At 46.5% G+C, this 25846-nt stretch overlaps 1 protein-coding gene across 1 annotated transcript in view; it reads left to right on the top strand.

Annotated features, from left to right (window-relative positions):
- Positions 1-243: 243 nt before the first annotated feature.
- CRIM1 (cysteine rich transmembrane BMP regulator 1) overlaps positions 244-25846 on the top strand; it is a 650425-nt gene continuing 624822 nt past the window's right edge. Inside the window, exon 1 of the mRNA XM_066595879.1 lies at positions 244-1027. Within this exon, the coding sequence (XP_066451976.1) occupies positions 712-1027 (316 nt within the window). The 5' untranslated portion in view covers positions 244-711. The remainder of the gene's footprint in view (positions 1028-25846) is intronic.

The following is a 25846-nucleotide window of genomic DNA, read 5'->3' as shown; positions in this document are numbered from 1 at the left end:
CGGATGGCGAGCTGTGAGGTAAGTCCCCTCGGCCCGCGCTGAGGTAAATCTCCCCTCGGGTGACGCACTCGCTGCCCCGTGCTGACAGCAGCGGTGAGGAGGCTCACACACCTCGGCGTCCTGCACTCTCCATATGTGGAGGCTCGGGGCGGGACACGGCCATGGCGCCCTTTCCAATGAGAAGGCGAGGGACGCGGCTGAGGGGGAGTTGTATTGTGACGCCGCCATGAGGGAGGAGGAAGCGTGAGCAGCTCGGGCTGGCGTCTGGACGAGAGAGAGAGCGATAAACAAGAGGAGAAGGGAGAAAAGTAGCGACTGTGTGCCGTGTGTGAGGAGACAGAAGACATGACAGGCGGGCGGCGCTGAGGGCGCGAAGGAAGGACGCCACCGGCTGGGGCTGCGCGCTCGCCTCCCGGGAGCGCCGCGCTGAGGGGACGCTGCTGCCCGCTCGGATAGACGGGGACAAGACGGGGAAGTTTGTTTTTTTTCGCTGGTGAGAAGTTTCCGTGGAAGTGACAAGTCTGCGAGGAAAAGTTGTGCAGTAGATGTGAGCGGGGGCGGCAGGAGTATGTGGCGCACGGCCGGCGGCCGGCTCTAGTCCTGCGCGGGGGGACGCTACTACACAGGTGATCGCTGGCGCTGTGGCTTACTCAGCATTGGATCTTAATAAACGCAGATCAGACGCGGCGTGTGTGCCAGTCGCTGACAAGGATGCACCTGGCGGGCGGGAAGTCGCTGCGTCTCTGGCACCTGGTGCTGCTGGCGGCTCTGTCGCTGCTGCCCGCGGCTAGCCGGGCATTGGTCTGTTTACCCTGCGATGAATCGAAGTGCGAGGAACCCAAGAACTGCCCCGGGAGTATCGTGCTGGGCATCTGCGGCTGCTGCTTCATGTGCGCCCGGCAGAAGAACGAGAGCTGCGGGGGAGTCTACGGGCTGCACGGAGCCTGCGACCGGGGGCTGCGCTGTGTCATCCGACCCCCGCTCAACGGAGACTCCATCACGGAGTACGAGGTGGGGGTCTGTGAAGGTACGGTGCCCTCTAACCCCTCCGCTATAATCACCTGCTTTCATTTAACACTTTACTGACAGCTCAACTTTTATTTTTCTGTATAGAAGTCTGTCTGTAGTCATCGTACGATGTGGTCGGCCTCAGATCGTTGCAATTCAGACATCTTGCTTTTGAGATTTTATTCTGCTGCTGCATTTTTATTTTTTGCAAATCTTGTTGCGTTTCAATTTTTGCAGATTCTATCTTGAGGGTGCCAGAAAAGCACTCTTAAATAAAGATTGAAATGCATCCCCCCCCCCCCCCCACATACGAGTTCCTTCCGTAATGCGATCAGATGGAACTCGCGCGCCGGTATGGAGGCACCCTGATATTGTGGGGGTGTCCTGCGATCCTAGGTCTAGGATGAGTTGTAGATCTGATTGCTTAGGAGGAGATTGCATGATCACGGATGGACCCCGGGTGATCAGTACACCTCCCAGGGATGGGTGTAGTGCACATCGCACTCCGTGTACCATTAATAACAGGGCTGTTTGCTCTTCTGGATTGCTGATTCTGGGCCAGATCCGAGCTGCTGCTGCCAAATAGCTGGCAATGCAGTATGGTTGATGGGTAATGAGGAGCTGTTCCTATGTTGCATGGATGGGATGCTGATGATGGCACCAAGGGAATTCATAGGCTTATACAAGTATCTACTGTCCTGGGTAGACAGGCCTGGTGCGTAGAATGGGATAAAGAGTGTGCCTGCAATTAAAGGGACACATGGGACAGATCCAGCAGAGCAATAATGGTCATGTAGCTCTCCGGGATGTCAATGGGTACCTGCAGCCATGAGATAACATGTTGCAGTATCCTCATCAGTTGTAACAAATCCATGCTACAGTGTTACTGTATTACAAGCTGATAATCAGTACAGCAAATCCCTTGTCTGGGTATCTTCTGCACGGTGGTAACCGGTATTACTATGTGCATGATGAAAGCAAGATCCTTTTGACTTCTTGAGGAGCACAGGTGCTCAGTCCATAAGAGACAGGTCTGCGAATAAAGACAGAGCTGATGTGAAGATGAAACACATGGCAGATTATAGTCGGCATCACTGCTAAATTCACTGGGTGAATATTGATTTATACACTTCCAATTCTCCCCGTTCACTCATGCCCGACTCTTAGGTACTCGGTAAGCCAGTCCTCTCCATGCTTCTCTATTCATATTTAGGTACAGATGGTATATATGTGTGCGTGTATATAATATATGTACTGGTTGCCATGACATCCGATCGGATTCCTTTTGTGCTGAGTCAGCAGTTTTAACCACTGACTAATGACTTATTATATAAAATGAGATTCAATCCAGTTAATGCAAATTGATTGAGAGGCACTTCAAATGAGATGGGAATAGCTCCTATGATAATAATTGCAGATGACCTCTCGTCTAGGCAGGATCCGAAGCCAATCAATGGTTGTTATCTTCCCAATATCCACTCTATTAACTCAACAGGTCACCCAGCAGCACGCTGATCTGCTTGCTTCGAGATTACTTCAGATCTGTTCTGCAAATGAATATCCCTCCTTGCTGTTTTCTGTCACTGTGTTTGCTTGCTTTTGCACCCAGGGGAATAGAAAAAAAAAATCTTTTAGGTCTGTGGTGAGTGATGTACAGTATTCGGCCTCTGATATGATCTGTGTTTGCTTAGCAAGTTCATGTCATGAATTCAGAAAATTGCATTATGGAGCTGTTGTATTGGAGAGAAGTGAACAGGTCCAAAAATCAGAATAAAAACTTTTATGTGCAAAGATTGCTGCCCTCTGTTGACTTAGCTCTTAAGAAGATGGGTGGAAATAACACGGTGAAGGCCACTTGACCAGTCATAAAAGGCACACGTTCCCTAGACTATAGTTATGTATGTCAAGCTTTGAGAAACCTTGCCTGGCCATGACTCGTACAATGAATACTATTTCTATATGCCTGACAGGTGGAACAAATAGCCTATCGTTCAATATTGTGACATCCAGCATTTAATGATTCATATTCATATTGCTCCTTTTAGACAACTTAAAAAAAAAAGCCTCCCCTAATGGCTTTAGTATGAGCGTCACATACACCTTTTGTGAGAACGCTTTGCCAATGCAAGAGGTACAGCCAGGGATTTAACACCCTAAAATGATACTACTGAGGGATTTAGGTTCCTAGTGTATTTTCGTTTAATGGCACATGCTCCGGCTCCATGTACAGGCTGCAAAGATTAGCTCTTCCTGAAGAAAGGAAGTGGGAATTGCTTGATACTATCTATCTAAAGTGATTCCATTTCAAGGCCTCCGTGTCTTGTATTTTAGTAGGAAAAGGTCTCCGGAGGCTTCTCTAAGTCACTGTAGATGTTTAATGCTGATTTTTTTCACTGCCTTCATCCCTACTCTGCTGTCAGACTTAAGTCCATTGCAGCATCTTGTGTGCTGAACATGATACATTCTGAATATCATTTACTGCTCCACAACAAAGAGCCTAAGGTCACCAGTGACAGCAGTTGCCTTGCTCTAAATTGCCTCTTCTCTTTTCACTTATGTGCACTTGACCAATACGTCTCTCAGTTTTTAAAATTAATTGCAAACAAGCTCATTTCACTTCATGCTAATCAAGCTTGACAGTCTTATTAAATGATATATTTAGTTTTCTGCTTGTTTGGGTGCAATGGACTGAGAAGAGGGAATAGGATGTACAGTATTTCTGAAGGGAAAACAAGACCTAAAGGACTTGGCTATACTTAAACCTTGCATGCACGGTATATATCTGGAGCATTATTGGCCCTTGTGTATGTTGTGCAGTGTGTGGAGGTGATCCCTTTTGGACTTTGAATGTTATTACACTGTCTCGCAAAGAAAATGCCGCACCATGAAGATTTTGTTGCAGCATTATGCAATTTTCAGGGTATGTTCTGACATACAGACAAAATGATGCAGTTTTAAGCCACTTTCATGATCTGGCAATGTGATGAAAGGGAAACTGAGTCTGTGAAGCCAACCTTCGAGACATTGTCACACCCATGGAAACTGGTTTGTGTCTGGATCAAGTTTAAGGCCCCTTTTTACATGGGATGACTTGTTGGGCACAGATGCCAACAAGTTGTCACAGCGGTAATCATGCATTTACACAGGAACGAGCATTGTTTGTGAATGGAGGCGGAACGGCCATTGACAGTAAGCAGGCAGTCATTCATTAGCGAACAGGCAGTCATCCATAAGTGAACAACTGCCTGTTTACATGGGTCGATCCCTCATTCAGTTTTCTGCATGCAGAAACTGAACGATAAACGAATGAATTGTCATTCATCATTCAGTTGAGGCATGCATTTACACGGAATGATACTAGCCTATGTAGAAGGGCCCTAAGATGCCATTTGGGGCCATTTCATCAAACAGGCGAGTTTACTAAAAAATGTAATCGTAGAGCCGCATACATCTGGTTGATCTGTGTCATAATGTGGCAGAAACACAACAAAATGCCACAACCATGAGTCAGATTTGGGTATAGTGGTCAGCAGAACAAAATATGTATAATTGCAGTGAGACTGAAGTAGCTAAATGAGCGCCACGACACATAGGAGTGATTGTGCATCCACAGCTGGTCACACGCTTGGGGTGTACAGACAGATTGGGATGTCCAAATTAAAGCCAACCTGGATTATAGAGGAGTCCCACCGACTTAGCGGATGCCTCTTAACGAATTAAGTGAAAAATGACTCTTCTCCACTTTTCGTCTGATATTCTCTACTCTACTGACCCACCATGAGAGCGGGAACTTTTTCCTTTAACTCTGCTTGTTTATACAACCGAGGTATCCTCTTTACCTGGGGATCTCGCGTGACGCTGTCCCTACACACCAGGATGCCTTCTAGGGATTTGCTGGTGGATTGGATTTCTAACCACATTAAAGGCTACCTTGGGCCGGCGGTGTGGACCCCTGTCAAATGATGGGTGTTCTGCACCAGGTGAGTCCATTCTACACTCATATTGGTTTTTTCTATTGTTCAGAGCGCTATCCAAATTTATTTGTCCCAGTATCAGCGGCGGCAGTTCCATGTAGATTGGCTGAGGCAGGTTTGTGGTCAAGCCGTGTTGCCCTTCACACCGCATCATCATTATGAACACTTGCAGTGGCCTCACTCCAGAACTACAGGGCATGATGAATGGCACAGTGTGGTGGTTTGTCACAGCAATGGTGTTCGCCAAACAAGGGTCTGGAGGCGATATGACAGATGGGCTGAACTTTCCTTTGTTTTGGAGCACCATACAGCTGGTAAACATGGAGTCATGGTTGGGAGTGCTGTTAATCTCTAGTATGCATTAGAGGCACATTGATGGTGTGCTCTTATGTTGCAGCCTATTGCACTAACCCTTCTTCAGGATATGCCCGGCATGATTGTTCAGCAGATTAGCACAAGGTCCACCATAGCGAACATAAGCAGGCAAGCCTCTCAAGCATTACTTGCCAGGACGATCCTCAGATCTCTTTGAAAACAAAAATTTGACACGATTGGACCTTGAGTGCCTAATCTCTCGCAGTCTTGTGATGAAGATGAACTGTGGACTATGGTCAATACCACATGGCCAACTCTACAGCACTCATTGAATCGATGCTATGTCGTATTAACACCAGTACCATCCAACAATGTGGCCCCACTACTTACTGATCATCCCGTTTATTGGGCTGCAGGACACATGTAATTGTTAGAAATCAAACTTGTTTGTTGCAAAGTTAATTCTCTATTTGGGTGTTGAGTTTCGTCTCATTGTGAGGATTGTGTTCTTGGTGTGGCATTTTGTCTGTAAGTCTGTGCATATATTTAAACCTTACCTAAACTTTCAGATCACCTTTCAGAATAAGCTATTATGTTTTTGTGCACATAAAGAATAGGCTAAGGTTATCTCTGACAATTATGACTTGTATCCCACATTTATCACCAGTTTTCCCCTTTGCAGGTTCCATATCTAATTCTCAGTTATCCCTGAGCTGGTGGGCGTACTCTTGCTGCTAGGATGTCTGCCATATGCTGCACATAAAGAGAAGAGGAGGTCCTGTTCCCCTATCTTTGTATCTCACCCTTTAAAAGTTGGAAATTGGGGGGCATTATACAGCAGTACTATGTAGTGCAACTGTGAATCAAGCACTGGGGTTAGATAAAACGCTTACTAGAGGCTGCATCTATGTCTTGGTGCCTCTTTCTCCATTCAGCATTGGATTCCTCCTCCATTTCTCTTCCACTTTATATGGACATCTGTGGGTAGCATGTAACCTGATCTCTGTAGAAGGACCCCTGTGTGCGGATTTAACAGTAGATTGAGTGAAGGATCACTAAAGGGAGCAGGGCAGAAGTAGCTGATAAGTGGAGAAAGAGTGTGTGTGTGTGTGTGTGTGTGTGTGTGTGTGTGTGTGTGTACATATAAATAACCTAAACTTTAATGTATATGATGTACAAATTTTGAGAGCAGTTGTTGCTCCCGTGCAGAAAAAAGTAAACCATTTTTGCATAAAGATTTTATTTAAAAATCTCCAATTTTCTGTGTACAGCTTCTGTGAAATCCTACTGTGCATCTATATGATTACAGACTGCAAACAAATCCTGTGTAGTCTGATCTTGCAGTCCCTTTCATCGCCTGGCTCTTCTTGCTAAGCTACTCTTTTGTAGGTATCTTATGAAAGTGCTACATTGAAAATCAGTGTTCCTTTTAGCACAACCCAGGCTACTGCTGCTTCTTGTCCGTGGAGGCTTCAGAGCTACATACCTGGTTGTCCTCCTCTCTTAGCAGTCACTGTGGTCATAAAGGTCCATTCCGGCTGGCCATAGATACTGATAGATTGTATGTACAGTAACCGTCAACCTGGTAATTTATTGATTTTTCTTCCCTACCAGAGTTGTCCTGAAGTACAGTAAGTGCTATTATTGTGAATTGCAAGTATCTAATAAGACCAGCAGCTAACGAATAGAGTGTAAGGCTACATAAGCTTAACTAAGCGGGTCACTGCATGCCGAAGTGCGCATGATGTAAAAAGTATGTGTCCTCGATTGCTGGCGGATGCGCAGAGAGGAGCCGGCCCGTCACTACTGACATTTCTGTGCGGGCCTCTGCGAAACCCGCACAGAAATAGAACATGGCACGATTTGTTTTCCATGCGTGTTTTCACGCGGACAAATCGCGGCTGCGTGCATAGGATTGCGTTTTGCAGGTGGGCACAGGCGGAAATTTTGCGGGAAATCCCGCTGCAGAATATCCGCCCGTGTGTTTGTATATAGGTTTGTATTTTTTTATTTTTTTATTTTTTTTTTAAGCTTCATTTTTTTCCATTTTATAGTAAATTCTATCACATTTTTTCAGGTTACATATAAATAGTGTTGACTGTGTATATTGACATAAGTGCACTGTCTTGCATGTTTTCTGGTTATTTTCTTGTGTTTAATGAGCTGCTCATATTGTTTGACAGCTTAAGGCCTCCTTCCCACGAACGGATTTACGCCGCGTAAATCCGCGGCAAAAATCCGCTGCGTTGCCCCCTGCTATTAGGTTCTATTGAGCCTAATAGCACAATGCTCACGATGCGTAATTCCACCGCGGAATTACGCACCGTGAAATCTCCCGTCCTCACCCACAGCATGTTCTATTTGCCGCGGGTGTACGCGCTGACGGCTTCCATTGCAGTCAATGGAAGCCGTCCGTTCACGCTATCTCCTGCTGTAACACAGCGGAAGATAGCGTGAAAAAACGCTTCCCCGCCTACCGCCGCGCGTCATATGACGCGGCCGGCGCGTCACGTGACGCGGCCGGCCGCGTCATGTGACGCGGTGGGCGTGTCACGTGACGCGACGGCGTTGGGCGGGGAAGCGTCTTCACGCTATCTTCCGCTGGTAAGTATGGGGTCTCTGGGGGGGCGCCGTGACGGGCTTCACTGCGGAATATTACGCGGCGGAGCCCGTCACGCTCGTGGGAAGGAGGCCTAATAAGTCTTTACCTCTAGCTTCAAGAACGAATGGTGTAGATTTACTATGGCCAATTTGTCAGAATTCTAGCACCAATGGGACCAAAAAATGAGCACACATGCCTTTAAGCAGCTGAGAGCCACTGGCTATGGAGCATGCTTGGCTCACGGCCCGCTCCATTCTCCTCCAAATTGGCTGAGTGCGTACATGTGCACCTTGGTTGAGAGAGGGTTAAACCTTGTTTAGCAAAAAAAATTTGTTGATTTGTCACTTTCTGATTTGGGGGGGGGGGGGTTATGGTTGTTGGATAAAAAAGGTTGCCACGTTTTTGGCCCTTATAGTGATGACCTGATTGCCCCGGCTCTCTGTAGCTGCGGCAGGCCATGCATCTCACACGGAGTGGCCACTGCCGCTGGAATGTTGTATTACATTTTTGAGCTATTCTGATGAATGAGGGCAACTTAAGTCGTTTTTTACAGTTCAACCTTTTTTTTTGGGCTCAAAAGGGGGGGTATTAGTTATTTCTCTGTCCCTATGTCTGTCCTTATAGGGCGTATGGGCAGAGGTGGTCTTCATGAGACAAGCCCTTGAACTACAGTAGTAATACAATAAGCTATGTAGTTATTCAGGTTCTTTTTGGAATGACACGTATAGTTTAGCGAAATGTGTCTCCATATTAATTAGACTGCCTCTTAAAATGTACAAACTCCATGTTCATATATTGTGTAATTCATAAGACCCTACAGGTCATTTCTATATCCCACTGAATAATAGTGGTATTAAACCACTTGAAAATCATAGAGCAGCATTGAAAGAATCGCTGTGCATTTTTACAGTGGTTTGTTAATTAAACAGCAGCCAATTCAAAAGTATATAAAACTCAGAGCAGTTCGGCTTTACAGCATTACCCATCTGAGGGTGTTTGTTACCTGTGGTGAAAATTAGCAACCGTGGTTGTGCCAATTGTATATGGTCTAATGCAGCGTGATCTGAAGCTGCAATCCTCGCGCTCGGCATGATTACTGCTGATTTATAGCCCTCTTTTATGATTCATGCTTTTAAAGTCAAAACCTTTTTGCACTTCTCATCAACGTGTAGAGATATAATTCAGGTTACTCTTACAATGAATTGGTAAGAGAATGTCTGTCTTTGTATATGCACAAGGCTTGGCTCACGTGAATGTGCTTGCCGCTGCGCCATACAGGTGTGTGAGAATACAGCAAGTACACATTACCATGCATACAACTCCTATACACAATCTTGGTGTATATGCGCATGTAATATGTTCCAAGATGGTGCATGCTGCAATTTGTTTTTTGCGCAAGTAATACACATGGAATAAATTATAGGTGTGAGTGGCCCAATACAAATCGACGGGCTATTGGCATCGCATGTCACACGCAGGAAAATTGCATGTGTATTTGGCATCATGCACACCAGCTAAGTGCAAGGAAGACTGTATGGAAGTACATAAGAGTTCCAGAATTTTTTTTTTCTAGAGGACTCATATGGAGTAATGGTGCATTTATATCTCCACCAGTAGAATGGGTGGAGACAAAGTGCACACCCACAGCAACGCCCACAACCTGGGATTTGCTGACCAGAAGAATGTGTGGAGAGAAGGTGCACGGCCTCAACTACTGATTGGCTGCCCCATGGCCCGCAAAACCCGACCGCTCCGGTGGGGACAAGAGTGACAGCGGTCCCGGCTGCTGGGGAACCGGAGCAGATATGGCAGTCTGGCGGGGAGAGGTGGGAGTTTGGTGGCGGGGAGAGGTGGGAGTTTGGTGGCGGGGGGGGGGGGGGGGGCAGAAGCGCAGATGGTAGTCAGCTAGTCAGCTGAGGATGTGTGGGAGCTGGGGGGGGGGGGGGGCGTGTGCCCTGGGAGTTCCCTGTTACTTACACTGGCCAGCCAATATCTCCACCCATACATTTGGTGGAGACATAATGCACCAGTACCCTGATATGGAATCTGACATTACAAAAGAGAACCTTACTGGAGGCATGCAGAGGTACAGTTGGGCTTAAAAATCTATAGCTGCTGCATTATAGCACCTTATACATGGCATACCATATCTGAGCCAGTATTGCGAATATTACCCCAACTGCGCTCTTGGAAATTTTTATTTGTGCAGAACGGTATAAGGATGGTTTCACACCTGTGCTAGGGATTCCCCTTTTCTGCTCAATTTGGAGAGCAGAAAAGGGGAATCTCCACAGCTGAATGGTTCCAACGCTAGACAGACCCCATTGTCTATAATGGTGCCCACCTGCTTTCTGCTCGGCTTTCGGACAGAAGAAAAAGCGCTTCTTCCGGTATTTTCAGCCATATCTGTGCCAGAGGTTTTGATGTGGATGTGAAACCATCCTAGTTTTATTTTTTGTGTGGGTGAGATCACTGGCGTAACTATAGGGGATGCGATTGCACCCGGGCCCAGGAGCCTTAGGGGGCCCATAAGGCCTCTCTTCTCCATATAGCAAGCCCAGTACTATGAATAAAGCATCATAGTTGGGGGCCCTGTTACAGATTTGGCATCGGGGCCCAGAAGCTTCAAGTTATGCCTTGGGGAGCAACAAGTGTGCACAAACTTGAATTTCGGCTCGTTTTGGTGTACTCTGGATGCTCTATTTGACCAGGTCTTTGTTGCAGTATACAGTAGTTACTTTGCAGTGTCTATGTTGCTGACTGTAACACTTGGTATGGCTCTTGCGTTTTGCAACCTAGTTATCCTACCACAGCATGTAACGGGAACAGTTATTTCAGCACACTTTATTTGTGGATGCAAATTGTACACAAGGTATTGACCTCGTGAACCTTTCCTCCAATGATTCTTGGTGTTTGATTCTCTGAGTTTCAACAATTATGGCAAAATCACAGTAAAAAGACTGCCTTCTGTAAATGAGGATTTCATAAATCTGGCTGCATCTAAAACATCCCAGAGGAAATACACTTTGTAATTCCAACCTGTGAAGGGAAGGATTCTGAAGGCGCACAGTTTTTATTCATTTATCAAATTTGGAACTAACAATGACAAGGGAGCTTGTGTTACTGTGTACAGATGCAGCCACATTTCCACCACCAGTTAGGGGATTTAGACTTCTAGCTGCCATGTGTGTTCCTTTTGGGGTGTTTAAAGTGGAGATCTGGCTGACATGATTTGTTGCGTATGATTTAAACACTGTGATTAGCACCTCACATTTTGATGATGGGAATTTCACAAAACCCCTTATAAATTAGTATCTGCTGGTATTAATAAACATGGCCATGAGAGATAAGCCGCTGGTAAGTCATCGCCTGATAAAGCATCCCCAGCATACAGTGATGGATATCTCAGTTACGTCTCATGGAATTCTACTGTTTAGAAAGAAACCTGATTTGTCCTGTCAGGTCTGCCAAATTGTATTGACGTGCCTGAATCTTTTTCAGAAATTTGTCTTGAGGTTGAAAAATGTACAATTAGGCATCTTTAACTTTGTAGATGATGAAGCATGACGTTTAAGGTTGTAGGCATGAGTGTTGCATGATTTGGAAAAGCCATTGAGGCGGATTTATTAATACGGTTTTAACAAATAGGCAGAAACTGCACACACTGTAATTTTGGCACAATTTCTCCTTCACACCAGTATGGTGCACACCTCCTATTAACCATGTTCCTTCAAAACTATGAACGGAGGTGCAAAGAAAAAAGAAATGAAAGACATAATAAATTTTCATACATACAATGTGTTTTCCAGAGCGTCATCCCGACGGCCCCATTACATATGGAGGTTGCCCTCTGACCCAGGTAGGGACAGGAAGAGTTTAAAAGCACCTCCCTTTCCACCCATGCTTCAGTGTCTTCCTGTCCCTACGGTGGGACAGAGGAGCAGCTCCAGAGCTGCAGGAGATAGGAAGCTGCGGAGGCAAGAAGACTTACCGCAAAGAAATACTTACCGCACGCTGTGCGGCCCCCCTGGAGGGGTAGAGGTCGGGGCCGCACACTCAAGAGTCCCTGCATCCCCGACCTGCGCTGCCGACGGAGCCGTCAGTCGCCCAGTAGCGCTGGTCTCCCTCGCGCGGATCGCATGTTCGGGCCGCCGCTGCTGTGATGGGATAGTTCCTCCTGGCAGGGGAACGGCAGCGGCGGCCTCCCTGGACCTCGGGCGCATAGCGGTGACGTCATCCGGCGTGGTGACGTCACGCGCACAACGTAGGGGGCGTGGCTACCGGCGAAAACCCGGAAATGGCGCCAAATTTGAAAATCCTCCCCATAAAAGCAGGCTAAACTCCATGGAGGTTCCTGCTGACTGCCAGACAAGTGTATGTGAGTATGTCTACCCGCGACAGCTCAGCACGTGAGGGAGAGATTGACACCCTACCAACTGTAAGTAGGCTATACGCCAAAACATGCGCAAATGGTCACTTGTACAGCGGATGCATATATGTTCCCTTTCTTGTCTCCCCTCTCCCCCACTTTCATGGGTAGATGGATAAGGAGGGTCCAAAGAAAATGGACCCGAGGAAAAAATCGAAAAAATGCGTCCTCTGCAACAAAAGGCTCGAGGAGAGCTATAAAAAACCCCTATGCGAGGAGTGAGTGTATTACCGCAAGTAATGCTCCTGAATCCAACGCTTGCACTGCTATAACAGTGAATTGCTCTGCCTTCACAGATGCACGGGGAAAATTCTCGCAGAGGAGAAAGCAGCATTCAAATCCGATATCCGCTGCATGATAAGGGAAGAGCTGCAGGCTTCCATGGTGTCCCTTCCCCAGGCCCAGCCAGGTCCGTCACGGGTCCCTAAAAGACCTAGACAGACCGAGTCGGCGAGTTCGATCTCCGGTGAATCGCTGGAGCTCCTATCCGAAGGGGAATTAGAGGACCCACCGGTTCCCATAGAAGACGAGAAGAAATATTACTTCTCATCAAACGACATTGCGCACCTCATCAAGGCGGTGAGGGAAACAATGCAAATTGAGGAAGATAACCCGCCGAGAACAATCCAGGATGAGATGTTTGGCGGCCTCCGATCTAGAAGAAAGATCATGTTCCCAGTCAACCAGACGCTGCAGCAAGTGATCATAGATGAATGGCAGGAACCGGAAAAAAGGATCACTGTTCCAAAAGAGATCCGGAACCGGCTCGCATTCGCTACCGAGGACGTCCGCCTGTACAGGGAAACCCCCAAGGTGGACATCCAGATCGCAAAAGTGGCCAAGAAGACCCTCTTGCCCTTCGAGGACACCTCCCAGCTATCCGATCCGATGGATAAAAAAATCGACGGATTAATGAAGAAAGCCTGGGAGGCAACATCCCTCACCATCGAGGCTAACATAGCCTCAACCTCAGTGGCTAGATCCATGGCGCTCTGGCTAAACAGGCTAGAAGCCTCCATAAAGGATCGGGCCCCCAGAGAGGAGTTGGCCAGCTGTCTCCCCCTCTTAAAAATGGCTACCGCCTTCCTGGCTGACGCATCAGCGGAGACGGTAAGATACGGGGCAAAAACCGGAGTCCTCAGCAACTCAGCGAGAAGGGCACTATGGCTGAAGACTTGGGCCGCAGACATTACATCCAAAAATAAGCTCTGCGCCATCCCCTTCCAAGGGGAATATATGTTTGGGCCCGTCCCGGACAAAATCCTGGAAAAAGTCGGCGACAAGAGTAAAACCCTGCCTGACAGACAACCTTTCAGGAAACCATCCTTCCCGAAGAGGATGCGCCAGCCTCCTCCCGAAGTTAAAGGGAAAGGGAAGACTGGAAGATGGTCGTACCCCAAGGGAGGTCGGGGTAAGGAAGTCCAACCCTCCCCTGAACAAACAGGGGGTAGATTAGCGGGCTATCTAAGCCAGTGGCAAGGGGTAACGTCTAACCCCTGGGTACTCCGAATAATCGAAGCAGGGTACCAAATTGAATTCCACTCGCTACCCCCTAGGAGATTCCTTATAACCTCCCCGGGGTCCCTACAGGAACAAGGGAACCTCATAAAAGGCGTTCAGGAACTTAAGGACCTAGGGGTCATTACACAAGTCCCCGATTACGAAAGGGGTGAGGGATTCTATTCCCCCCTATTTCTAATAAAAAAACCGAATGGTTCCATTAGGACTATATTTAATCTTAAAGCCCTAAATCAATTTATCTCGTACAAAAAATTCAAGATGGAAACAGTAAGATCCATCGTCCCACTAATAGATCGAGATAGTGTAATGTGCACCATAGATCTTAAAGATGCATATTACCATGTCCCAATAACGGCAGCCCATCACAAGTACCTGAGGTTTGCTCTGCGGGAGGGAGACAAGATCCAACATTACCAATTCACGGCCCTTCCATTCGGAATCTCCACCGCCCCTCGGGTATTCACGAAAATCGTTATAGAGATGGTAGCCTACTTCAGGCGGAATCAGATCCGCATATTTCCGTATCTGGATGACTTTTTGTTGGTATCAAGGACGGAGAAGACCATGCGTATAGACCTATCCATGGTCTTATCCACCCTAAACAGTTTAGGGTGGATAGTTAACAAGCAGAAGTCCGACTTGAACCCTGGTACACAAAAGGTGTACCTGGGAGTATTACTAGACTCCCACATCCAGGAATCCCGGCTTCCATCATCTAGGAAGGAAGACCTCACCCAAAGAGTAAAATCCTTCTGTCAGGCTACGGCGGTTTCCATTAGAGAAACAATGAAGGTGCTGGGCATCCTGACGGCTTGCATTCAGATAGTCCCATGGGCACAGGCCCATACCCGGCAATTACAAGGATTTATCCTTGCCAACTGGGACAAACGGCAGACATCCCTGGATAAGAAGGTGAGCCTGTCCGTCCGAGTCAAAGAGTCCCTACGCTGGTGGACCTCACAGAGGAACCTAAGCAAAGGTACCTCTTGGTCACAAGAATCTACCGTACCCATCACAACAGATGCCAGCAAAACGGGATGGGGAGCCCAAGTAGCCGACCAAAATCTACAGGGGATTTGGGACCCCCAAGTAGCTAAACGCTCATCCAATTTCAGAGAACTAAGGGCAATCTGGGAAGCCCTTCAGGCGGCAGAACCCCTTATAAAAGGAAGGCATGTCAAAATCCTAACCGATAATATGACAGCTCTGTCATTTGTTCGTCACCAGGGGGGAACGCGACACCCGCACCTGCAACGACTGGCAACAGAGATACTCCGCTGGGCGGAATCCAACGTGCTGTCCCTCTCAGCGATCCACTTAAAAGGGTCCACAAACGTCGCTGCCGACTTCCTGAGCAGACAGAGCATCCATCCAGGAGAATGGGGACTGAATCAGCGAGTCTTCGACCAACTAATCTGCCAGTGGGGAGAACCGCAGATAGACCTGTTCGCCACGAAGAGAAATTCAAAGTGCCAGGACTTTTACTCGCTGAACCCCAGAGACAATCCACGCGGGGTAGACGCCCTGTCCCAAAGCGGGGACATGGACCTAGCCTACGCCTTTCCTCCCTTCCCACTGATCCCCCGCACCATCAGGAAAATCCAAACCAGCCGGGCGTCAGTCATACTAGTTGCCCCTATGTGGGACAAAAGGCCCTGGTATCCCCTGCTAAAAGCCTTGGCGATCCAGGGTCCATTCCTACTACCAGCCGTAGAAGATCTTCTCCTCCAGGGCCCACTAACATACCCAGGGGTCGAGAAATTGAAGCTAGCAGCATGGATGCTGAAAGCATGATACTGCGTGGGAAGGGACTCTCCCATAATGTAATTACTACCCTAACAAAAAGCCGTAAACCTATCACGATAGCCATCTACGATAGGATATGGAAAAAATTCACAGAGTTCTGTAAAATAGAGCCAGGGAAAATCCCAGGAATTGACATTCCCGTAATCCTGGAATTTTTGCAGGCAGGCCTAGAAAAAGGCCTTAGTCCTAGAACCCTTAAAGTCCATACAGCAGCACTAGGGTCCTATCTAGATTTTCCCTTGGCAGAACACCGCTGGGTGCGTAGGTTTCTCAAAGGGGCAGAACGGCTTCGACCCTTTGTTAGAGAAACCTTTCCTACCTGGGACCTAAATATAGTCTTAACTAGCTTTTGCCAATCCCCCTTCGAACCCCTCTCACAACTCTCCTTGAGGCTGCTCACACTAAAAGTTACCCTTTTAGTTGCCATAACATCGGCTCGGAGAATAGGGGAATTGCAAGCATTACAGTGTATTGAACCATACATGGTAATACAAGACGACAGGATTACCTTCAAACTAGACCCAGCCTTCCTTCCGAAGGTAGTGTCAAAATTTCATAGGGAGCAGACGATCACTCTGCCCTCCTTCTGTCAAAATCCCCGTAACGAGAAAGAGAGAGAATTTCATAACCTAGACGTTAGGAGAGCTGTTCTAGCGTACCTAGAGGCCACCCGCTCTTTCCGTAAAAATAATAACCTCTTCATTCAATTTCAGGGGCCGGCAAAAGGAAAGACGGCAACTAAGAGCACCATCGCGAGGTGGATCAAGACCGCCATCCAAGAGGCATATAAAGCCAGGGGTCTCGACCCTCCGGGAAAAATTAGAGCTCACTCCACTCGCTCTCTTTCCTCCTCTTGGGCAGAAAAAGGCCAGGCGTCTGCCGAGCAGATCTGCAAGGCGGCGACCTGGTCGAGTATACATACATTTACCCGACATTACAGGGTTAACGTCCAGTCGGACAAAGACCTGAGTTACGGACGTAAAGTCCTTCAGGCAGTAGTCCCACCCTAGGGCCACGTATAATTTGGTATACTCCATATGTAATGGGGCCGTCGGGATGACGCTCTGGAAGGACACGGATTACTTACCGGTAGTCCCTTTTCCAGGAGTCATCACGACGGCCCATAGTTCCCTCCCCTTTAAGAATAATTTATGTTCTTCAAATGTAAATATGACCGAATAAAGGTAAAATTTGGTTTAGTAAACATTGTCCACCGTAATGATTTATAAGTCACTGAAGCATGGGTGGAAAGGGAGGTGCTTTTAAACTCTTCCTGTCCCTACCTGGGTCAGAGGGCAACCTCCATATGTAATGGGGCCGTCGTGATGACTCCTGGAAAAGGGACTACCGGTAAGTAATCCGTGTCCTTTTTTTTTTTTTTCTTTTTTAAGCACCTTTTGGTTATAATATGTACCAGACTTTTATACTTAGTAAAATTCCACTATTGCCTCTTGTTTTGTTTGCCATCCAAGTGATTTGCAGCCACTAGGGCCACACCATACAACTGGGGCTGAATGGCCCCAACCCCTGTACCACCCGCTGAAACTCTTAACAACTAGTAAAGAATCTTCTTCATATTTACACAGTCCCACTGCTGAGCCTGACGCCGGTCATAGTGATCTTAGCAACATGTGATTACCCCCCCCCCCCCCATCCTTCCTTCTCCTGCAGTCAGAGTATTGTGTGCAGGAGACTGGGGGAGGAGTCAGATAATACTCCATGCACTCTGGCTGGTGTCGGGCTCCCCAGTGGGACTGCGTAAGTATGAAGAAGATTTTTACTGATGGCTGAAGGTTTAGTGGGATAGATTCGGGACACTATTATAAGTGGGGTCACAGAGGGAGACACTACTACACTTTTGTAAACTTTCTATGTCCGGTCCAACAAAGGGGTGTTGCTTTGTGCCAAGTAATAGGTGGTTTATAGTTGAGCCAGATTTCCCATTGCTGCTGTGATAAATCTGGGGCATTGTATGACTGTCTAGTCTACGTGTGCACTGACTATTAGTGACTAGTAGACCATTCATGTTATCCTGCATTCTACATGTTTAGGACTGGAATTCTTTGGTGCCTTTCTTGTTCTTGGAAAGATTAGTAAGATGTTTTATTTCTATGGGCATGAATAGTGGCTCTTGCATGTGACTTCCAACGTATGTGTGATATATGCTATTTAACTTGTTAATTGCCATCTGTTCTGTCGCGTAGCAACCTGTCAACTTAATGTGCTGTGTACAGTAGCAATGAAAGTAATCATGTCATTTCCTAACAGGAACATATGATCATGGGAGCTGCTTTGAAATGTACTGTGCTGTATGAAGCATGCTTTATTTAGATACAGCGGCTTACAGGGGCTAAGATACATCCAATGCCATGTACACTGCACTTTTAATGTGGGATTCTTAGAACACCTTCTTACTAGATGATGTGAGCCCACCTGCCATGACCTCATTCACATCGCTGCCTGAACTAGCATCATACCTGTATAACTTGCATCTCCCTAGGGCCTAGGCCAGCAAATATCCGAATCCGGATAGGTTGGAACCAGTTTTATTCAACACTGGTTAAAAAACAGGCTCTTGTTAAACCTAAATATAGTATTGTATAATATATTATATAATATATATACCGTCTCATGGGGTAAATAAGGCTGGTCTCACATCTGCATCAGACCCTCTGGTTGGAGGCTCCGTCACAGATCCCACTAAAAATACCATAAGAAGCGCTGCATGCTGCACTTTTTCTGCCGTCCAAAAGCTGGGTGGAAAGCAAATGGACCCCCATTATAGTTAATGGGGTCTGTCCGGCACTGTTCGTTTTTTTTTCCAGAGATGGAGCCATTTGGCCGCAGGTATTCCCCTTTACTGCTCCCCGAACAGAGCAGGAAAACGGAACCCCAAGCGCAGATGTGAAACCTCCCTTGGACTGCTTTCACTTCTGCATCAGGGGTTCCGTTTGGGGAACAGGAAAGGGGAATCCCCTGACTGAAGGCATCCATCTCTGGACGGAACTGAACAGTGCCGGACAGACCCCCCTGACTATAATGGGGGTTTGCATTCAGCTGTCCAGCATTTTACCGGACCAAAATGTCCTTCATGCAGCACTTTTTCTTCTGCCATTTTGTGCCGGATCTGCGATTGAACCTCCGGGCAGCGGTTCCAGCGCAGAAGTGAGGCAGCCTTATGCAGGTGTTTTTATAATAGGGATGATAGCTAGGAGAACACGAACTATTAGATAACGAAAGAATGTTCATAATTCAGCTGTCTGCATGTATCCAGATAAGAAATGGCCTGATAAGCAATTCCAAGGATGCAGTAATCCAATATAATTGTGTTTAGCGGCATTGTTATCAATCCGTACTTCTTGCAGTCAGCTCAGCTAACCTGTTTACATTTTGTCCATTTTCTGATGGAAGAAAATAAAAGTGATTAAGTGAATAGCATGATCCTTGTTATTGACCAGCTTTGCAATTAACCGCGTGTCACAGGTAAGTACTACATCGGCTTTCCTTTCAAGACACACAGCAGTATCCTCTCAATTGCTCATAAGAAACTGGTCCTGGAATACTTGGGGCTCATGCCCATGGCCAGGTCAGATTCCGGGTCTGTGTCTGTGCCCCCCCCCCCCCCCCCCCCCCCCATAGACCCTATACTCACCTCTCCAGATCTGCCGGCGCTGGGCAGTGACATGGATTCTCGCGGTACTTCCACTGTGCTCGTACTGGAAGTATTGTGGGAAGGACTGCTTCCATTGACTGCAATAGAAGCCGTCCACGCGATTTTCCGCATAGAATAAAACCTGCTGTGATTCTCCCCCGCAAGTGGAAAATCGCAGTTGATTTCCGCTCGTGGACAGGGGAGAATCGTTTACCACAGCATATCTATGAATGGACATTGCTGCAGAATTCAGTGCGTGTTTTTCGACCGCGAATTCTGCAGCGATAATCCGTCCATGGGCATTATCCCTTAATGTTGGGATTGGTGTTAAACTTGGTGTTGCAATAACTGCTTTTCAGGTATCATGGACACCTGTTGAGGTTCCTGCACGCTTTGGCCTCCATCATACAGGTGTTTTTCAGCGCTGCGCTAAACTCTGTACAACCCATTCATGTCAATGGAGCTGCTCACCCAAGCGTTAAAACGCAGAGTCTATAATGCTGGACTTTGACAGCGATGCATGTTCTATCTTTGGCAGTTTTCAGCTGTGCATCACTCATTGAAAGGAATGGACAGCGGTTTCAGCGCTGCTGAGAACGTGTTTTTGAAAGTGATAAACGCAAGCGCTAAAAAAAATCAATACTCACCTAGCAGGTTCCGGTGGGGTCCCTTATGCTGCTTTCCGGAGCTTCGGGCACTTGTCAACAGAGCATCTTTTGCTAGTGATGTGGTTTGAAGACCCCGCCTCCAGCGAGAGATTACTCTGATTGGCTGACTCAGCACAGCCAGCACTGGATGCTGTGATTAACTGAGCTATTTACCTCTGCCAATCACAGCCAGCACTAAATGTACCAATTAGAGCAATCGCCTGCTGAAGGCGGGGTCTGGCGGCGCTGACTATTGCCCGGAGCCCTGGGGAGCAGTGGAAGGGACCCAGACGGCGCGAGCTAGGTGAGTATTGATTTTTTTTTCCAGCTTCCTTGGTGAAGTACTCAGCTGTGCTGAAAACGCAGCCAAAACTTTGTCAAAAATGTATGACCTGCAAACGCCTGTTTGAGGGAGGGCTTAGAAGTCCATGTTGTGGATTTCAATCCATGAGACTGAGTTTGTTTTGGGCAGAAGCGCTTCAAAGGTTAATTTTGGGCAAGCGTTTTTTTCCGCAGCGCTTTTTTACTTTTGTCGCGTATTTGGTGCGGTTTTGGCTGTGTCCATAGAGGTCTATGGACAAAAAAGCGCTGCAGAAAAGACCAAAGAATGAACATGCTGCATCTTTTAAAACCGCGCCGCAGTTGCATTTCCGCACTGCGGCTGTGTGGAAAAAATCCGTCCTGTGAGAACAGCTTTTTGGCAAATCTCATGTGTGCTGCATTGCACTGCAAACGCAGCGGTTTTGCTGCAGTGCGGATATGCAACGGCAATCCACGGCAAAACCGCGGCAAATCCGCCCTGTGTGACCCTAGCCTAAGGCCTCCCTCACACAGGGCGTTTGCAAAACGCTGCCTTTTCAGCTGCCTTTTCAACTGTGTTTTCAGCCCAGCTGAAAACGCTGTCCATTCATTTCAATGGGAGACTCAGCTGAAAACGCCCAAGAATAGAACATGCAGCGCTTTCAAAATGCAGCATTTTTCAAAGCAGCGTTTTCAGCCCTGTGTGAGCAGCCCCATTGAAATGAATGGGAGCCTTGTACAGCGTTTAGCACTGGGCTGAAAACGCCCTGTGTGAGGGAGGCCTAAGCCAGTGGTGCAGCAGCTCTGTGCTCCTAGCTGAGGTGTATTGCAGTGTAGTATGAGCTGATGAAGAAAGGCCACCCTCCTGATCGATCAGTCCGTCTATATCTCTCAAACATTTTCTATAGCCTCATTCAGAAGGCCACATCTTAGCATCTGTATTAAAGCTCCAAGTCTAGACCCAACTGTGGATCTACAAACCCCAACTAACAGCAGTTCCAGCCCACCATGAGTCTAATGCACATGATGCTGTTAATTCAGTTCATTAGATTCGTATCTAATCTAACTTACTCTGTACATGGAGAGTTCACAATTAGGCCAGTTTCACATCTGCATCAGAACCTCCGGCTGCAGATTCCATCGCCGATCCGGCTGCAAATACCGGAAGAAAAAGCTGGGAAATTCATTGATATGACCATCTAGATTCTTGCATTCCAATAATGCGCCCCCTCTCAAACCATGATAACTGGGCGAAATCTCTTTGATTGCATCGTAGTCATTTTTAGTATTCAATGACCTCAACACAAGTGGAAAATGAGGTGCACTAAACACAAGGAGCCTTTATATAGGCCAAGGGTGGTACTACTTTTAGGGGTCTCAAGTGATAAGACCATTCATCTAATACCAGCATTACTCCAATCATTTGCATATCTGCCTGAAATGTAGCGGCATGCAGAGTTTTGCAGCAAAACGACAACTTCTTACAGGTGGTTTATTTATTTATTTTTTGACTGTGTAATAATAGCCCACTGTTCTCATATTGTAGGCATCCACACTTTGGATGGCTAACTTTTTAGAACGTCGTGGAAGAGCATTATGATGAAACCTCTCAACAAGTTGAAGTATTGCACTACTATTGGCGCAGCACAATTCTTCATTGTTTTTATGATCTACCCTAAACAGTTTCCAGTCCTCTTAGCATCTGTTATTAATGACTGACTTGTGGTGCATAACTGCGGCATGCACCTCCATAGGCTACTGTATTATGTGCGGAGATTGAGTGTGGAAGATGTGGGGTCAGATACGTTTATGTAATTCGTAAGGGGAAACCAAAGGTTACTTAAATTCTTTGGCCTTCAAATGTAAGTCTAAACTGGGAGACTGTTCCTTTTGCAAGCAGTTTCTTGGTAGCAGATGAATTTGAACAAAAGTAGGAACTTGACTGCGTCACATTAGTTGACTATTATGGCATGGCGAATATAACTCGCATGACATCTTGTGCTCCTTTTTATCTTGTGAGTCCTTGTTGCTTTTTTGTTCTAACTTCCATAAGGTTTCTGTTCCTTTACAAGCGCTACTGACTAATGGCAAGCTAACAACGTTGTGACAGAGGCATGGGCCTTTGGGAAAAGCCATTTAAACCTATTTTTAGGCACCCTAGGAACTTCAGGTTTGCAGTTCAGTCTGAAACTTGGCTGAATAAAATTCAATTTATTTAATACAAATGTTTTCACTGGCTCCACACTTCGATAAATGCTGCACTGTGAAGTTGTAACATCTTGCATTTCTACATTTGCTTTATCTGTTACCTTCTCTACGAAAGTGTAGAGAATATTTCTTAATAGATGGCCATTGTGAGTAATATGCAAGGTTGTCATACACCTCCGATAAGTGTTGGCTGAACGAAGCTTTGGCCAAAAGCTATTCCTGCCGGTCCATCTGTACACATGCATGTTGGGTTTGGTTGAGCATGTATATGTTGCCTACAGGGGAATAAGCTTCTACCAGACCTCTCCTGGAGTGGATTGTCTTCCATCAGAAAAAAAGAACAGACCTCGCAATATGCCCTTTCCTACTCCGCCCTCCAACAGATGGGACACTTCTGTACAAATCAAATAGTTGCGCAGTCCCACTGAAATCGGTGGGTTTTGCTGCCATTTATCTTGTACGTTTTGTTGCCAACTTTATTCCTTTAAAATAAGACCTAATACAATCATAAGATAAGATTAACCTTTTTAAAAATGCCGGTCTGAGGAGGAATGAAAATTGGGGGAAGTGTATTGCCAGTAACTATAACCTAATTACACATATATTTTTATATGAATGGACTCTTTTTAGGCCTCATGTCCACGGGCAAAAGAAGAATTAAAATCCGCAGCGGATTTTAACTCTTCTGCCTGCCTGCGGATCCGCATCACATAGGGATGTATTGACCACCGGTGGGTAGATAAATACCCGCGGATGGTCAAAAAAAGTGATTTATTTTATTTTTTTTAAATGGAGCATGAAAAAAATCTGGAGCATGAAAAAAATCTGGACCATACTCCATTTTCGTGCGGGTCTCCCGCAGGCTTCTATTGAAGCCTGTGGAAGCCGTCCGGATCCGCGGGAGACCAAAATTGGAATTTACTCACCTGCTCCGGATCTTCCCTTCCCCGCGGCTTCATCTTCTCTCCGTGGCGGCCGGATTTTTTTTCTTTGGGCCGGCGCATGCACGAGGCACGCAACCAACGTGCCCTGCGCATCTGCCGAGCCGAAGAAAGAAGATCCGGCCGCGGCGAAGGGAAGATCCGGAGCGTGCGAGAGGTGAGTTAATTCTTATTTTTATGCCTCATGTCCGCGGGGCAGGAGGGACCCGCTACGGATTCTCCATGGAGAATCCGTAGCGGGCCTGAATTTCCCCGTGGACATGAGGCCTTAGCTGGCAGCTAGAAAGAGCTAGAGTGTAAAAACGCCTATTATCAAGTTAAAATGAGGACCGTGGTGGTGGCATGCAGATACTAATTTGAAACCTATACTGGACAGAAAGAGAATTCTTCTTTTGCTCAGAGCAACATGTTGTTGGCTAGTCATTCGCGACCCTAAAGGCTCCCTCCATCCATGTTTTTCGGTTTTGCACGGCTCTCTTCAGTTGTCTGATATCCATGCCAATATTGGCTTTAAAAGTTTTAGCCATCGCGTTTTGTCGGCCAGGTTTGCTTTTGCCACTGATTTGTCCAAGCATTATAGATTTTTTTTTTTTTCTTCTAGCGACTCTGATTGCATTATATGACCAAAATACGTGAGCCTGAGTCCGGTCATCCTGCCCTCCAGTGATATATCAGGTCTTATACGATTTAGGACTTCTCTGTTTGTTACTCTTGCCGTCCAGGGCATACTCAGCAGCTTTTGCCAGCACCACAGCTCAAACTTTTCCAGATTTTGTCTATGTTTAGCATTGCGCTTCACCCCAATGCTATCCTATGCTTTATCTCTGGCATAGACTCTCCAGTCTGGTCAAAGTCCCACACGCATTCTATGACCTCATTGTTGATTTTGATTTGAATTTGGCCATTTGTTGCACTTGTCATAATTTTAGGTGGGAGCCCATTTTTTTTTTCACCTTCAGTTTTAATCTTGCATATCAGCGGCTTCAGACCTCCCTTGGTTTTTCTGCAAGCAAAGTTGTGTAATCCGCATAACTATACAGGGGTTTATCAAAATAATGGAACTGCCTAGATCAGTGTTTCTCAACTCCAGTCTTCAGGGACCCTCAACAGGTCGTGTTTTCAGGATTTCCTCAGTGTTGCACAGGTGATGTAATTATTGTCGGTGCCTCAGACATTGCCGCAGGTGTTCGTACTTTAGGATATCCTGAAAACATGACCTTGTTGGGGGAAGGATGGTCCAGAGGACTGGAGTTGAGAAACACTGGCCTAGATGTTTTATAGAACTTTTTTTTTCTTCTTCCCATTAATAACTTGTAGGACGTCTTTAGCGTTTATTATAGCCAGGATTTGGTTTGGAATTGACTTTTGTATAAGCACTGAATGGTGTATAATGGAATATCAGACCACTTGTCCTTCAAGCCCCAGTAGAGATGTTGATGGGGAATAACTTTTTGGTCACTCTTGTTTCCAAAACAGACCAGGGTGACTCTACGTTCAGGTATGGTAACTGTGCTGGCCAGGCAAGATGCTAAACCTCAGATTCACTCTCCTTAAAACACACCCAGACATAACAAGCTGCATACATAGGGGCATTATCACTCTGGAAAGCCACATCTCCATTGGGAAACCATGTCTACATCATTGGGTGGACCTGATTGGCCAAAATATCAGTATACTCCTCGGCAGCCACTCTCCCCTTTTAGGTGGTAACAATGGGTCCTGCAGTAAACCATGAGATGTCTGCCCAAACCATGTCAGATCCACCACCATACTTTGACTTTTGGGAAACAGACTGGGTGGTATGGTAGGCTTCCTTTGGAGTTCATCAGTCATAAACGTGTGGTGGTGGTGGTGGAGGATTCGCCAGACTAAGTCGCATGTTTCCAGTCACCAGCAGAAAAGGATTTGTGCTTGGGACACCATTGTAGTCACCTTGCATTTGTTCAGTCAGTGTCTTGCAAATTGCTGCTCTACTGTGAAAATTACATTTGTAGACTTTGGTCCTCATTGTAATGGTTAAGAGAGAATACTGGAAATGATGCCTGAACTCGGCAGTCACTGTGGTTGCAGTTGTCTTCCTGTTAGAGGTCACAATCCGCTTCAACACTCTTTTCTGTCACAGAGTTTACACTTTGTTACTAGACAATGTTTTGACATCAGGAGTGGATGCGGTCATGACATTTGATACCGTACGTCTAGATACTTGAAGTTAACTGGCGTTCTTGCTGACAGATACACCAACATGGTGCCCCCTCTGTCTATTTTTTACTGCAGTCATTACAAAGTGCATTATCAATCCTTAGTGTTTCCGTTATTTTGATAAACCCTTGTACTTGTCTTCCCAGCCAAGCTGATAATTGTTATGATCCCTCCTTTCTGGCTTTATTAGTTACTTTATTCTTTTATACCGGAGTGTTTGTGTTTTTTCCACTCCAAATTTAAA

This window comes from Eleutherodactylus coqui, chromosome 3, assembly GCF_035609145.1.
Source record: "Eleutherodactylus coqui strain aEleCoq1 chromosome 3, aEleCoq1.hap1, whole genome shotgun sequence".
Taxonomy (NCBI): Eukaryota; Metazoa; Chordata; class Amphibia; order Anura; family Eleutherodactylidae; genus Eleutherodactylus; species Eleutherodactylus coqui.
Note: the sequence above shows the minus strand (reverse complement) of the source record. Positions and strands in the feature narration are given on the sequence as shown.